Here is a 15,479-nt window from a genome sequence, read left to right as displayed (position 1 = left end):
CATTACAATAGTTCATGCTTCCCAATCTTTTAGGAAAATTTTATTTATTTTTTATTTAAAATTCCCTGAACTCCCTAAAACTCCTATAGCCACCATGGAGTTCTGAGAACCATGATCCAAAAATTAACTTTAGGGACCCATGGCATATATCAAATACTGGTAAGCATCTGTCTGCCCAGTGTTGGCACCTATTAGGATATTTGGTACGAAGTAAGTTTTCCTGTTTTCTTGTACTGTAAGCTTTCATTTCCAGTTTGTTCTACTGTTTTGCTTTTAGTTGCTGTACATCTATGCAAGAAACGTAGTTTTGTTTTACAGGAAAAATGGCAAAGGCAGCTTTGCCTAAGACAGAAAAACAAGGAAAATTACATATCCTTCTGTTTGTTTTTATCTTCCAGGATATGTTACCTATTCCAGGCGATCCAACGCAGGGGACTGGCAATTACAACATTGAAGATTTTGCTGATCTGGGCATGTTTCCTCCATTTTCTGAATAAATTTATCTCGCTAGATAACCTCTAAAAGAATGTTCTGGGGAGTGAGGAGAACCCACACTGGTGTAGGTTTGGCTCTGTTTTCTCTGTGTTAACTTATCATAGAAGTATTAAACAAGACGTATGCATTCTCATCTTTTAGAGAATAACTTGCTGTCCTTCCAAATGCTGACCATGCAAGTTCTAATGAAATAATTAATACTACCTGGTTGGGGTTCATGTAAGGATTCATTTTGTATCTCATTCCCATTTACAGTAGAGATTGGGGTTTGGGGTGGGGTGGGTAGAGGGGAAGGCACTTTGATTGTGAACTTTCTCTAAGCTCTTAACATTTGAATGTGAACCACTTCTTACTTTCCCTTTTAGAGAAAGCTGTTTGTTGTAAATAGATAATGAAATAACAAGCACTCCAGGGTTTTTTGCACACTACTTGAAAATACACTCTTTAGATTTCATCAGAACTTAGAGCAAGGATAGCTCAGAGGGTTGAGCATAGTGCTTTTGGTTAGAATGGACTAAAAGGGAATCAAGTTCAGTTCCTGTAGTCTGCTTTACCGGGGAAGGCGCTGAGTTCAATGACTAGAGCTAATGATTTGCATGCATGAAGTCTTGCATTCAGTTCCTTTGGCATTTCCACTGGAAACAAACCCAGCTAACAGAGCTGGGAAAGTTGTCTGTCTCAGTGCTGATGAAGCCATGGTGCTATTCCTGGAAAATCTGATGTGAGGCAGTACTGGCTTTAAGAAAAATAACACAAACAGTGGCTGGAGACATACTATTTACATGCTCAGTTCAATATTTAATTATATTGACCATGTACAGCAGAAGTTGTATGACTTCCCTTAGTCATGTGCAGTAACCAGGTCTCAGATTGCATTATGACATGTTTCAAATGAATGTTCATTTGCATTTCACTTATCATGGAGATTTGCTTCTGTGTAAAAATAAATTCAACAGTAACATTAGCACAAATGGCCAATTTGGATCACAAGAGATTACATCCTCAAGCAAAGAATCGCCACCTTCTTTATTTGAGGAAGTTCTGTCTTCCAGACAGAAATCTCAGTGGTCTAAAATGGGACTTTGCCACATGACCTGATCCTATCATGATTGTCTAGAAGTCACAATTATCAGTACTACCTTTAGTTTGGTAATCTGCTCTAAATAAAAGGAGAAGAATCTTTCTACATGTGGAGAACCTTCCAAAAAGGGGTGTCTTCCCTATATAAAGGCTCTTTTCTTCAGACTGCTGCTCACGTTCCTCTTATTTACTCCAAGTAGATTACAGACCATCTGGATAGGGATCCAGAACTAACATCTTCAAAGTTACTAAGCAGTTACGCTTTGAAATCAGCACAGTTTCCTGTTCAGAAAAATGGCAAAGATAAGCAGGATAGCTCTCGTACAACTTTTAAAATGGCTTCCTTTTCTTTATAAGCGGAAGCCATGGACAGTCTTTAACAACTCAGTTAAAATTTTGCAGGTCTCCCTGTAGGGCCAGTTGAATAAGAGATTGACTTTACCTGGGATAGTAATCTCTTTTGACTGGATCATTCTTTCCAAATTAGCATATAATATGATGCATTGTGAGATGACTTGGGAGTTTGAAAGCTGAACTTGAAAATCATAGGCATAACTAGTTACTGTTAATTTTTTTATTTGCAAGTAGTTACTTTTGGTGCTGATGATGCCATGGTGCCATTCCTGTTAAAAATGAACATAACAATGTCTTGACATTCTTTTTAAAGGAATACTCACTATTTTGCACAGGTGAGAAGTGTTGCCACTTAGTAAAAATCTCTTACATCTTGTTCACTTCCCTTATATATATGAGGTGGCCACGGAGGCAGGTTTAATCTAATTTTTCCCACCTTTCTAAATGAATGTCACGCACCACAGATCCTCCTTTTTTGCTCCTCAGGACAGCAAAGTGAGGGTGCCAAAAATGTGACAACATCTTTTCTGGGAGGACTGGCTAAGCATTGCACTGAGCCAGTCTTCCAGGAAGTGTTTCTACTGACACTCTTCCTGAATCATCTTATGTCTTGCTCCATCCTTGCATTGCAATCCTACTGGTATATGCCATTAAACTGTGGAGGGGAAAAACATGATCTTGTGGTATAGGAGCCTTGTTTTTAACATGAGCCTCCTCCAGATGTTGTTCATCTGAAACTCCCAGTAGTCCTAGACAGCAAAACCAACAATGAGGAATGCTGGGAAATGCAGCCCAACAACAACTGAAAGATTGCATGCTCCTCACTTCTGACTTCAGTTAAAATAATAGATAAGGCCCACCACACAAACAAATTACTCAGAGCTGCCAGGATATATATAATGTAATGAACTGTGGGCTGCAACCCCCCAAAACAAGTACAGTCAGCCCTTTGTATCCGCGAACCCCTCCACAGATAAGAAATAATGCGGGACCTCAAGTCCCATTGTCCCCAATAATGGTGCAATATGCGCGTGGCCACTAATGCAGCTGCGTGCATGTGCCACCATTGAGAACAACAAGGCTTGCCTTCCACGGATGCTCAGATCCGTGGATGGCAAGCCCACAGGTGGTGAGACCCCACTGTAAAAGGGTGATTTATTTTGTGAGAGCCCTGGTGCAAAGCCTGAGATTGACATATATCAACAACCCTGAGAGGTCTGGGTATAGCATCATAGAGCTGGAAGAGACCACAAAGGCCATCCAGTGCAACCCCCTGCCATGCAGTAAGACACAAGCATGTGGACTACATGCCCAGAAGACCGATAAGGTGGCCATACTGTAACATATGTGGAAAGCTCAACCTACACTGCAGTCTCTACTTGGTTAAGCTGTCATTTGCTGAATTTTATCAATAAGACTCTTTGCTTCACTGAAAAAGACTTCTTATTGGGGAGAATGATGAACACAAGGGGAAAGACATCATTTGTGGGATGTAACATTAATAGCAGGGCTCACTATTTGGCCAGTATACTGTGAGACATGGCATGCTTACTACCTTGGAAGGAGCATGTATATATTCCTGTGTGAAGTACCCTCAGCCTTACTGAAATTCCATCCTTGCTTCCTGCACCCAACATAATGTGTGTGTGTTTTTCCCTGCTTCAAAAGCCAGTTTTTAATGGTCATTTTGGACCAGTTTGAATGTAAAATTATATAACCTTAACCTATCCCTTCTATAAAGATTGGACATAGACCCTCTAGCACAGGGATGGGTAACTATGGAAGTCGGCCAAGGGCACATTAGTCCCCCAGGAGACTTTGAAGTCTTAGAATTTTTATTTGTGAGCCACCTTGGGTCCCTTTGGGGAAAGAGGCAGGATAGAAATTAAATAAATAATAAATAAATAAATCACATTGTCTCCTACTGCATCCCCCTCCAATGCACAAAAATAAAAAGAAGTATAACCTGGCCTCTAGTGGACATGGAGGCATTTTTGTCATGTATTTTAGGCCACCCCAGGCCATTTTAGTGCCAAGTGAGTCCTTAACAACAACAAATGAGTTGAGGGTTTTTTAGAAAGGCCTCTCTTGGACATAAAGTGGCCCCAGGGGCAAAAGTTTGGTGAAAATGCCCCCATGTCCCCTGGAGGGCATCGTGGGACTTAACTAGTTTACAAATAAAAATGGTCCTGGGGGGTCGCATGCAGTCCACAGGCCACACTGCCTTTTTAACTAGACACTGAAACAGGCTAGTCTCTAAAACATGAAAACGAGTCTCCTCCTAGAAGCTGTGCATCAGTCCTGTTGTACATTTGTCCCAATGTGCATCAGTCCCAATGCTCAGTGGTCCTAATGAGCAATGGTTACTTCACTGACTCCCTTACATAGTAATGTCACAGCAGCTCCTTGCTGAATATGGATGTTGTAAAACTGCTCTGTTTCTCCTGCAGACGTAAATCCATTTACAAAAATGTAAGTCCCCAACTGAATTCCAGCCTCTGTTTTTAAATAAGCCAGGCAAGAAATACGCAAACAACTTTGTGGTGCCAGCTTTAGACCAATCTCATGTCAACTTCCAGGGGGAGACACGTTCTTATGTAATTTTAGAGACTAGTCTGTTTCAGTGACTAATCATAATAATAATATTTATTTATTTATACCCTACTCTTCAGCCAAAGGGGGGGGGTGCCAGAACTGAGTTAAATTCCCCTTACTCCCCTCTAACTAATACTCACTTACCCTAAAAGCCTATCCCAGCCAGAAGCAGTCTGTGATTGGTAGAGAAACAACATGGATCAAGGGATAAACTATTCCTACACATTATGGGCAAGAAGAGACAACACTGATGCAGGGATGCCAGTTTCACCAGGGGTGCCCAGTTAAGTAGTCCCACCTCCTGTTTCTGTCGTCATGGTCTGTATCTAGTTTTAGTTGCCATTCCTTGCTCAAGACTGGAATAGTATGGAATTGTAAAAGCAGCATCTACATTTTGAAAAGTCCTGATTTTTGATTTCTGGTACAATGTAATGTTAAGAAGAATGTTGTACTGATCTGACTGTTCTAAGATGTATTTTGTACACACTGTACTCCCTTCACCTCCTCCTCCAAAGATAGGCTGCTGTGCAATCCTCAATGCCTTATTGATGTCATATTACCTGATTTGTTGCCTCACAAGATAGCAAATGAATGAATGGTTATAGAGGAGGCCAGTGTGATTTTGTGGCTTTACTGAAGAATTGGGGTTTAGTTGTTTTAGCTGAGGCAGTATTGCTAAATATGGGTAGATTAGGGAAGGGTAAAACAGGGACATTCTGCTAAGATTATGGGAGAAATATATATCTTAAATTGTCAGTCTGTGGAGAGGGTAACAAATTGAAGGCCAATTTGCTTATGTCATGTCCAGGTGTGATCTAACCAACATTAAGCATTTTTAATACTGCTGAACCCAGTCTAGCCAAATCAATAATTATTTGAAGGACCACCGATTTCAACAGGGAGATAGTGTAGAAAGTTTTGAAGGTATCCCATTAGAGTTACCAGTCGGTCAGTATTTCAAACTATGTGCCAGTTGTAGTCATCAGATTATCCCTCTTGTTGCCAGGGGTTAAAACTATGAAAGGCAGGGCTTTTATCACAGTGATCCCTAAATTTGTGGGGGGGGGGGGGGATTAGTAGGTAGGAGTTGTTTTCTGTAATAATTGTTCCTTCATTTGTAATGCATTAAATGATTATATGCTGCTTAGAACATGGAAAAGGTGAGCTGCATAAGTGCTTCAAATAGCCACATTTACTCGACTGTTCATGTTCTGCCAGGTAACCAGTTCTAGTAAATGCAAGATTCTGGCTGACTCTTCCATGGCCTCCCTTATTCATTCCTAGCTACCATCCCAGGCTGCCCAGTTTCATCTTGGCTCCACTGGGCTATTGGTTTCTATCCCAGCTGCATTTGATCAGTCCAATTCTTCATGCTCCTTCCACTGCTGGCCAGGTTCTACCCTAGGATAGGTCCCTAGCCCTTTCTAAATGAGGAAGAGAGTTGTACTTTTCTAATCCAAACATTTGCACCCTTACCTCCCTCTTAAATCATAAGCTTAACTCTGAAGGATTTATCTCTGTTGTTTTCAGTGGGAATCGTGTGGTTAGCTTTCTCCCATTGAAACATGAAAGACCTCAGCCTTGGCTTTTTGTTACATGTCTTACCTTTCCCCCCTCCTGAAAATAAAGCTAATTTTTAAGTTGTTTTATTGTTTGCATTCCTATCTGTTGGAACTCCTTCATGTCAATGTGGAACTGTGCTGTGGATAAAAGTGTATTTTGTACTTCTCTAAGTGTTCTGTATAGCAAAACCAGTTTTGTGTGTCTGTATAATTAATAACTTGCCTTTTAAAATGTCATTAAAATAATAAACCATCACAAATTGTTATTAATAATGTCCAACACAAGGCTAACGTTTACTCTGGTATAAAAACACGGGATATTTTGATCTTTGGTTTTATTCACTCTCGTTTTGGTGAGATTTCTCTCCCAGTAACATATGGTTGATTCCCAGCTCAGCTATGAAACCCACTGGTTGACCTTGGGCAAGCCACATGCTCTCAGCCTCAGGGGAAGCCTCTGAACAAATCTTGCCAAGAAAACCCCATTCACCTTAGGGTCGCCATAAGTCGTAAATGACTTGAAGGCACACAAGAAGAACAAGAACAGTTGTTTCTGTGCATGCAGTATTTATCTGTTAGTTCTCAAAATTGATTTACGAAGCAATGGTAAAATGACCTGCAGGTCTAGAAATTAGTATAATTTTCTACATTTCCAAAGCTGGCCAGTGATGAGATTCAGCACACCTCCTACAAGGAAGGAGGCCTGAGTCTACATTGTTAGCGGGGCACTTTGAATGCCCAGCTTCACATAAACACCAAACACTTCACTTAAAGAGAGCTCTGAACAGGACTCTGATATGTCAGAAACTGTGAGGTGCAACAGACTCATGTGCGCTGAAAAGAAAGTTATATTCATGCAAATGTTTATTTAAATGAATCTATTAGGAAAGAAGGAGTGTGCGTGTGTAATAAGATTTCACCAGTGATCCAAAAAAGTCCTTATGTTGGAAATCACAGTATCTTAAACAGTTGTAAGAGACTCTAAGGGCCATCCAGTGCAACCAATTGTCATGCAGGAACTATCATACACAACTAAAGCACTCCTGAAAGATGCCCAGTCAACCTCTGTTTAAAGACCTTGAAGGATGGAGAGTGTGATGCCCTGTCTCTACCTAGAACAGCTTTCATGGATGAATCCAGAAATAATTTATTGAAAATTAGGTTCAGCACAGTAGCAAGTTCATTGCCAGATCTGAGGCTACAACTTAGCTTTCACTTTTTAAGAACTCCCTACAACTCACTCCCCCTCCAAAAGGCCTGCATACACTCCCACACAGTACTAGGCAGTTGAACACCACTGAATCTTACAAACACCCTCTTGTACCTGCTCACTCCTCCCAACACATGAGGCCCACTCCAACATAGCTCCAGAGTAGCTAGGTGAGCCTTTGCATGGCCGAGAGGCCTGTGGCCACTCAGTTCACTGCCCTCTGAGGCAGTCTGTTCCACTGTTGAACAGCTCTTACATTTAAAAAGTTGTTCCCTCATGTTTTGGTGGAATCTCCTTTCTTGTAATATGAATCCATTGGTTGGTGTTCTAGCCTGTGGAACAGCCAAAGCCAAGCTCAGTCCCATTTTCTGCATGACAACCCTTCAGATATTTAAAGACAGCCAACTCATGTCACCTCTCAGTCTTCTCCAAACTAAACATACCCACCTCCCTCAATTGTTCCTCATCATTCTGTGGCGGAGTGTCTGGGAGCCATTTTGATGTCTCACAATGCCCCCCCCCCCAACAGTCTGGGGATTGTAGAAAATTAACTGGTTGGTCCCAGCGATTCTATTGCTTTGGAAAAATAATAATGCGAAGTGCAGAGCAAGGACTTCCCATTATTATTATGAGAGCCAGTGTGGCACAGTGGTTTGAGCGCTGGACTTCACACTTGGGAGACCAGGGTTCACATTCCCGTTCGGCCATATAAACCCACTGGGTGACCATCTGCAAGTCCCACTGTCATAGCCTTAGAGGAAGACAATGGCAAACTCAATCTGAACAAATCTTGCCCAGAAATTCCTATGATAGGTTTAGCTTAAGATTGCCATGAGTAAGAAATGACTTGAAGACACACAACAAGGAACAGGGCAACTGACTGTAGCTAGGCCCTGGGGCCCTGGCATATTCCCAAAGATGTCTTCTGATGCCAACGCTGATCTGGTGTGGCTTCCTCTCTTCATCCATGGCAGCTTCCAGACCACTTACAATGCTTCATGGGAAAGCATTTTAACAGTAGCCCAGCAGCTGTGTAAATATATCATTGTTTTTTGGAAAGAAAAGATACCAGATCCTTGACATCAAACCCTCCCCCCCCCCCCCAAAAAAAAAGAAAAGAAATCATTTCTCTCTCTCTTTTATCTTCCTTTTTTCCTTGTCCATGCCAAATACCCACAGGGAAGTAAAGTTCCAGACTGGTGAACTGAAGAGGGATAAAAGAGAAAAGGAAACAAAATGTAAGAATGTTTTTGTATTTGAGGCTAAAAGTGTCCTGACCTTCAGATTCAGCAATGAATCTGAGACAATATCCTAGCTTTTAGAATACTCTTCTGTGACAAACAAGGCCAGTTTTAATAATATGCTGGAAAATGGGTTTAGAAGTATGGAACTCATTCAGGTTTGATGATGTCTGGGTCTCTGTCCCCATTAAGCTCCTGTGTGTGAAGGTGGCATATATATAGATTTATTATGATCAACTGATCAAACATCACAACAATCAACAAACACCATCAATCAACAGACATCACAATAAATTATCAAATTGTAAAAGTAAATAATAGTATGGAACTCATTCAGGTTTGATGATGTCTAGGTCTCTGTCCCCATTAAGCTCCTGTGTGTGAAGGTGGCATAGTGAAGAATGCAAGAAGAGAACCAGTTCATTTGAGATGTGATGGTGGAGGAGATACCAGAGACTGCCAAAAGGACATATAAATGGATCTAAGAGCTAACCAAACCTAGAATCTTCCTAAGAAGCCAAAGTGCCAAAGCCATGTGTTGAAGTGATCTTCTTTCAAACAAACCACAGTTAAAGTTCACCACCATTCGTGGATTCAAACAAGTTGGGACTGCTAAAACAGAAACTGCTCCAATAATCCTTGATGGGTAAGACATATATCCCCATGTTCATCTGTCATCTGTTCATTTATCAGCATGGGACAATCGCCAATATGCTTTTCTCATGCGAGATCATAGTGTATGAGCAACAAGCCTGGAGTCCAGATCAACGGTGCAAGAGTGTGAACAATGCTGACTCACTAAGAACACAAAGTAGAGGAGAATGCAGATGCTCCAAGTTGGCAGGTGTGTAAATAGAAAGAGATGGGTGATGCTGAGAACAAGCCCGGTTGCGCTGACATCAAATTGGCCCAGCCCCAAGTATATTAAACCAAAGCAAATATCTGCCTGGCAGGAGAGCTGTGGGGTCACTCCAGTTTCAGAAGGTGAGTTTACACATGGGGAGAAGCTCAAGAGGTAAGACATTTTTTTGGACTTAGACCCCCACTCCAGAGTACAAGAGGAAAGGGGTTGTGCATTTGAATGCTCGCCCCGTTAACTAATAAGAATACACTGGACAAAAACGAATGAGGAACCTTGGCTCTGCACCTCAAAGGAAGCTGCTGCTGCTGTATGTCTTCAAGTTGTTTCTGACTTATGGCAACCTAAGGCAAACCTATCATGGGATTTTCTGGGGCTGAGAGTGTGTGATTCACCTGAGGTCACTCAGTGGGTTTCCATGGCCAAGCAGGGAATCAAAGTAAGAAGGCAAAGGAAACAAGTGTTCCACAATAAAACTGCTAGAAATTTCTTTCTCTCCATCTCCAAGATGCCACAGGATTCTTTATATCTCTTTATCACTTTAAATCAGTTGATTTTGAACAGGCACTTTCACACCTTGGGAAGGCTGAGTTTTTCCCCTCTTTATAAGTAGAGACTAGTGTGATAACTGGAAGAAAAGAGTAAAGCAGAGTTCATATCATTCAGAATTAAAAAAAAAAATCCCCAAAATGAATGCCTTTTAAGCCTGAGAAATGTCCACAGACAAAACGCACTGTAAAGTGGAACTTCTGTTCATTCGTCTCCTGCCAAGCAATTATGTTCATCTTTCTTTAATATTGCTCTAGTCTGTCCTTTTCCTTGAGGCAGGAGGCAATTTCCAGAAATTCCCTCCCAAGTCAGTGCGCTTTTTCAAATGAAATAGCTGTGCAGTGTTGTTTTTAACTGATTAAAAGTGCATTGGTCTGCAAACCACACATTTTCTCTTGCTTTCTGCTTTCCCACACAATCAGGTGTTCAAACTTGGGTGGCCGACTGAAGTTTGTAAAAGGAAAACTGGTTCAATTTCCAAATTGTTGGAGAAAATTATTCCATCATAACCCTATTTCTTCCAGGAAAATGTGTTCTTTTTATTGTGTCAAGTTGTATCGTCTGCTAAAACACGACCGCTTAATAGATAACATTACGGAGTGTTTGTATAATCCTGCCACAGGGTTTCTCCAAGGGATGAAAAGAAAGCAGGAGACTGGGAATTTGAGGACTCAAGAAGAAACTGGATTGCATGCTTGTTGTTGTTTGTTGTGTGCCTTCAAGTCATTTCTAAGTTATGGTGATGAACATATCATGGGGTCTTTTCATGGCAAAATTATTCAGAGGAGGTTTGCCTTCATCTGAGGTTGAGAGAGTGTGACTTGTCCAAGGACATGGAGTGGGTTTCCATGGATGAATGGATATTTGAACCCTGTTCTCCAGATGTTCCAGAGTCAAAGAGTCCAACATTCAAACTATGACACCATAATGACTCTCCATATTGCATGTACTGAATACAAAATACTTACACATACCATACCCTGAAACATTTCATAGATGAAACCCAGGGTATGTGTGGCCAAGCAACATCCCAAGTATGGTTAAGATGGCAAAAGTTAATAATGAGGAAGAACAAGTAAGCCATGCGAGGCTGCAGCAGTTTGCTTTAGTCGGAGACAACTGGGAAGGGCATGACTCCATCTCCTCTCTTCCTTGCTAAATTAATGGAGCGCAAACAACCTTTGGCCTTTGAACTCAGTTTGCAGCAACTAAAGTAAGCTGAGGACAAAGGGGGAAAGTGAGAGAAGCTGGGACATTTTATAATCAGCTCTTAAGTTGTTCAACAGTTAGGACCCAATTGGGGCAGTTAAAGTGTATGCCATCTCTATATCTAATGTTTCTTCAAACAGAGCAAATTAACTTTAAGGATTATTAGTCTGCTTGGGAAATGCTCTTGGTGAACGTTAAAAAATCAATGAAACCTGAATTTCTTATAGCTGCAGAATAAGGATGAGTAATTTCCTTCTTTTGTGGCGTCAAAGGGGCTCTTCTTCCTAAAGCACTGTTTGTTTAGGTGACTAGCCTTCACGTGGACATTTGTGCGTCAGTTCTTCTCTTCCTTTGTGAACTGTGGTTTTGTGTCCAGTCATAAATCCAGTTTCCAGGATAAATGGGGGCAAGCCAACACCCTCCAAATTACGCCAGAGACCCCCTGTATTTCCTGTCCGTATCAATGCTTCCACTGCCAATAGTAGAATAACAGCTGAAGGCATCAACATCCACCGCAGAGAGAAGGTTGCTGAGAACTGGGGCAGTGAAATCCCTTAAAGAACCTTTGGGATTTGGTTAGCAATTTCTTCATAAGTGGACTGGATTTGGGAGCTGCAGTAAAACTAATTTCAGTAAATTGATTCAAACTGAAAGGATGCAACATCTAGCAGTTGATGCAACCAACCTCCCACTCCAAAATGCTCCATTTCCCGTCACCCTTCATTGCAGTGAAAGCTTAACTATCCACAGGGGGACTTCTCAGTCAACATACATACACTGTGCTGGACGGCTTTGTTTTACCCTTTTAAAATTTGATGTGTGCATGCGTTAACGTGAATAGCATTGACCACACATTTCAATCTGAAGGCCGTTCCACAGAGTAGAGGGGGAGGGCAAACACCACAATTCAGGTAACAAGAGCTAACCTGTCCTTTGCTACTCTATCATGACTACAATTGAAGGAGAAAAACAGAGTGGCACTATTACATCCCTTGATCTGGACACTGTACTTCTATTGATGCAGCCTAGAATCACATTGGCTTCTTAGCTGTAGCATCACACTGTTGTCTCATGTTCAAATTGTGGTCTACTAGGACTCCTAGATCCCTTTCATATGCAGTCGCTTTAAGCCAGTTGTTCCCCATACTATATCTATGCATTTCATTTTTTCACCGTAAGTGGAGTACCTTGCATTTTTCCCTGTTGAAATTCATGTTGTTAGTTTTGCCCTAGCTTTCTAACCTATTAAGATCATTTTGATTTTTGATCCTCTCTTCTGGGGCCATTCCTCCTAATTTGGTGTCATCTCTCTCCATCTTGTTCCTGACACTTTCAGCTGCATATGAAGACTAGGTCATGCATATATGAAAATAGGGATCAAGAGAGATGAAAGACAAATACACCAGACAAGGAAATAGGTGCAAAGCAGCTTCATGGCACTTTGGCCAGATGTAACTTATCAGAGAGCTATTACCGTGGCTTTAAAATCAACATTTATCCAAAATGCATCAGATACCATTATAGATTTGTGATGATCTTAGACCTCAGCCAGTTATTTGCCTATTTGTTAGACAGTTAAGTTTATAGCAAATATGTGAAAATGATGCATAGCTTCTTTTATGCTTCTAGTCCCGAGATTTAAGATCAGCTGAAAAGATGCGATAAAACCATGTAGCTGACTTAATGGGAGCGTATAATGGATTTGCAGAAGTAGATAAAGTCCAGGTCACAGTTATTTTGGTCTGGTGGTAACCTTGGTGCAGAAATCTTACCGACAGTAGTAGAGTAATGAAGTTTACTTTGAAATATTTATACTATATGAAGGAGGTGGTTGGACCATAAACATGGACATTATTTTTGCATTTGCTCACTGCAAGGAATAGATCCAATAGTTTTTGAGTTTTAAGGTTGGCAGAGAAATTAATTCTCAAACGTCCAGATTTTATGGAGAAGGCCTTCTGTTATTATGGGAGAACTGAACGCCGTTGTGGAGGAAAAACAGAATGTAATTATGTGGAGGAAATTGTGTAATTGTGGAGGGAAAACAGTATGTAATTAATTAATTTTCTGAATTAAACTGGGAACCATAGGAATTTTACCCCTGAGGTAGGGGTAGTATTGCCTAGTGACTGGTATTGGTTGCATTTGGACATGTAGATTCAGCCCACTCTCTATTGCTGGATGTATGTCACTTGGGTTCAAAACACACTACAGAAATAATGCAGTTTCAGTCTGCTTTAACTGTCCTGACTCAGTGCTAGGGAATCCTGGGAATTGTAGTTTATTGTGGCACCAGAGCTCTCTGATAAAAAAAGGCTAAAGGTCTCACAAAACTACAGTTTCCAGAATTCCCTAGCATTGAACCAGGGCAGTTAAAGCGGTCTCAAACTGGATTATTTCTGCAGGGTGTTTTGGATCCTGGTAATAGAGAATGTTTTTGTTACTTGAAGATGCGGAAAATATAACTACCATTTTTTCCCCTCTTGCTAAATCAAAAAGGAGTTAGGTAAAACCAGCCTAGGGTTTTCTTGGTAGCATTTGTCCAGAAGGGGTTTGCCACTGCCTTTCTCTGAGGCTGAGAGAAACCAAGAGTTTCCATTGCTAAATGGTGATTCGAATCCTGGACTCCAGAGTCGTAGTGCAAAACCCAACTCTGTGCCACATTATAGGGACAGAGAAACCCAAACATCCATCGCTGTGTAATGCAAGGGATGATAATAATGCATCCACAAATCTGGAGATAAACTTATAATAACATAGAACTTTGCTTTAAATGGAACGGAAACAGTTTTAGGCTGCATCTACACTGCAGAATTAATGCAATTCGACACCACTTTAACTGTCATGTCTCAATGCTATCGAATGCTGGGATCTGTAGTTTTGGGAAATATTTAGCCTTCTCTGTCAGAGAGCTTTGATGTCACAACAAACTACAAACTCCTCAGGATGGAGCCACGACAGTTAAAGCAATGTCAAACTGCTTTAATTCTGCAGCGTGGCAGCAGCCTTAGCTATGAGATGGCTCTCTATATACAGCCTCCAGCTTCACATCCATCCCTCCATGGACATCATAAGTATGATTTCTGCACAGAGGGCAAAAGAGATAGAAATAGGAAAAAGAAAACAAATCTGTCCTACCCTTGGTATTCTCAGGTGATAATCTCAGGTAGCAGATGCTGGAAGGCAACAATTATAGCCTCCCAAATGCTTGTCCAGGGCTCCTTGGCTGTTCTCCTCCAGGAGAGGAGAGTTATGTGCACTGCATGACTTGGCTGGGACAAAACCTGGAACATTGGTTTTTACGACCAATTCATTTCCTTATGTGTAAAAGAGCTCCAGAATTAATTTGTCATTGGGTGCATCCGCACTGCAGAAATAATCTGGTTTGATACCACTTTAACTGCCATGGCTGAATGCTATGGAATTCTGGAATCTGTAGTTTGTTGTGGCACCAGAGCCGAGCCAGTTCACCTATCATCATCATCATAATCATCATCATCATCTCATACAAAGCCATTTTTTCCAGGTCTAATCATGGTTTATAGGCCACATGTAGTAATCTCCAGTGACACAGGATTCCTGCCCTTGTTGTTGACTTTTCGGTGCATGCCAAACAGTGATACTTCCCAGCTTAGCCTAACTCCTTCCAAACAGTGCTATTTTCTAATTTGGAAGAGCAGCTGCATGCTACCTAGCAAATAAATCAGCTCCAATTGCAATCAGCCTACATGCTGTCTAATCAGTGCACTGAAGCTGAGGTTAAAGCTCCAAATCAGGCAGCGTTCCATCCCCACCAGACCTTTCCAAGTTTCTTGGAAGTTAATCTCTGCTGTGTTGGTTTTCATCTCTACTGATTCTGACTTTGTTTCACATTTTGATTTGCGCCTCGTTTGTTATGCTCACGGCCAGCTGGCATCCCAGCCAGCCAGAAGTACTATACTGCTTGGGCAGCTGCCAGAACAAGAAGACATGAGCCAGAAAGAGCTGGAAAAAAGACACAGCGGCACCCACCCACTCACCATATTTTCCTGTTTGGAAATGAAAAGAAACCGTTCCAGGATCACGGTGATATGCGGTGATTATGCTTTCTCACTTACTTAAAAACAATAATAATCACACAATGGAGTTGATCACATGGGAAGAATGTCTCTTAATTTCGAATGAAAAGAAAATGGGGCCAGAATGCATTCGCATGAATTCGCTAGTTCAGCGAATTTACATGAATTCGAATTGCGTTCAAACTGACTTCCTATTGCCCGAAAATAGCTTGCCATTGCCCGAAATTGCGTGTGGTAGTCTATCACGCAATAATGTGAAACCGCATG

General features: G+C 41.3%; 1 protein-coding gene across 6 annotated transcripts in view; it reads left to right on the top strand.

Annotated features, from left to right (window-relative positions):
- Positions 1–6,328, top strand: part of ARNT2 (aryl hydrocarbon receptor nuclear translocator 2) — a 109,622-nt gene extending 103,294 nt beyond the window's left edge. For all 6 annotated transcript variants that reach the window (XM_089539073.1, XM_089539070.1, XM_089539072.1 and 3 more), the window contains one exon: positions 399–6,328. In XM_089539073.1, the coding sequence (XP_089395199.1) occupies positions 399–497 (99 nt within the window). In that variant the 3' untranslated portion in view covers positions 498–6,328. The remainder of the gene's footprint in view (positions 1–398) is intronic.
- The last annotated feature ends 9,151 nt before the right edge of the window (positions 6,329–15,479 follow it).

The sequence above is a fragment of the Sceloporus occidentalis genome, unplaced genomic scaffold, assembly GCF_023333645.1.
Source record: "Sceloporus occidentalis isolate IW3139 unplaced genomic scaffold, rSceOcc1.0.p SCAF_9, whole genome shotgun sequence".
Taxonomy (NCBI): Eukaryota; Metazoa; Chordata; class Lepidosauria; order Squamata; family Phrynosomatidae; genus Sceloporus; species Sceloporus occidentalis.
The sequence above is the reverse complement of the archived record's forward strand: the minus strand, read 5'-3'. Positions and strand labels throughout refer to the sequence as shown.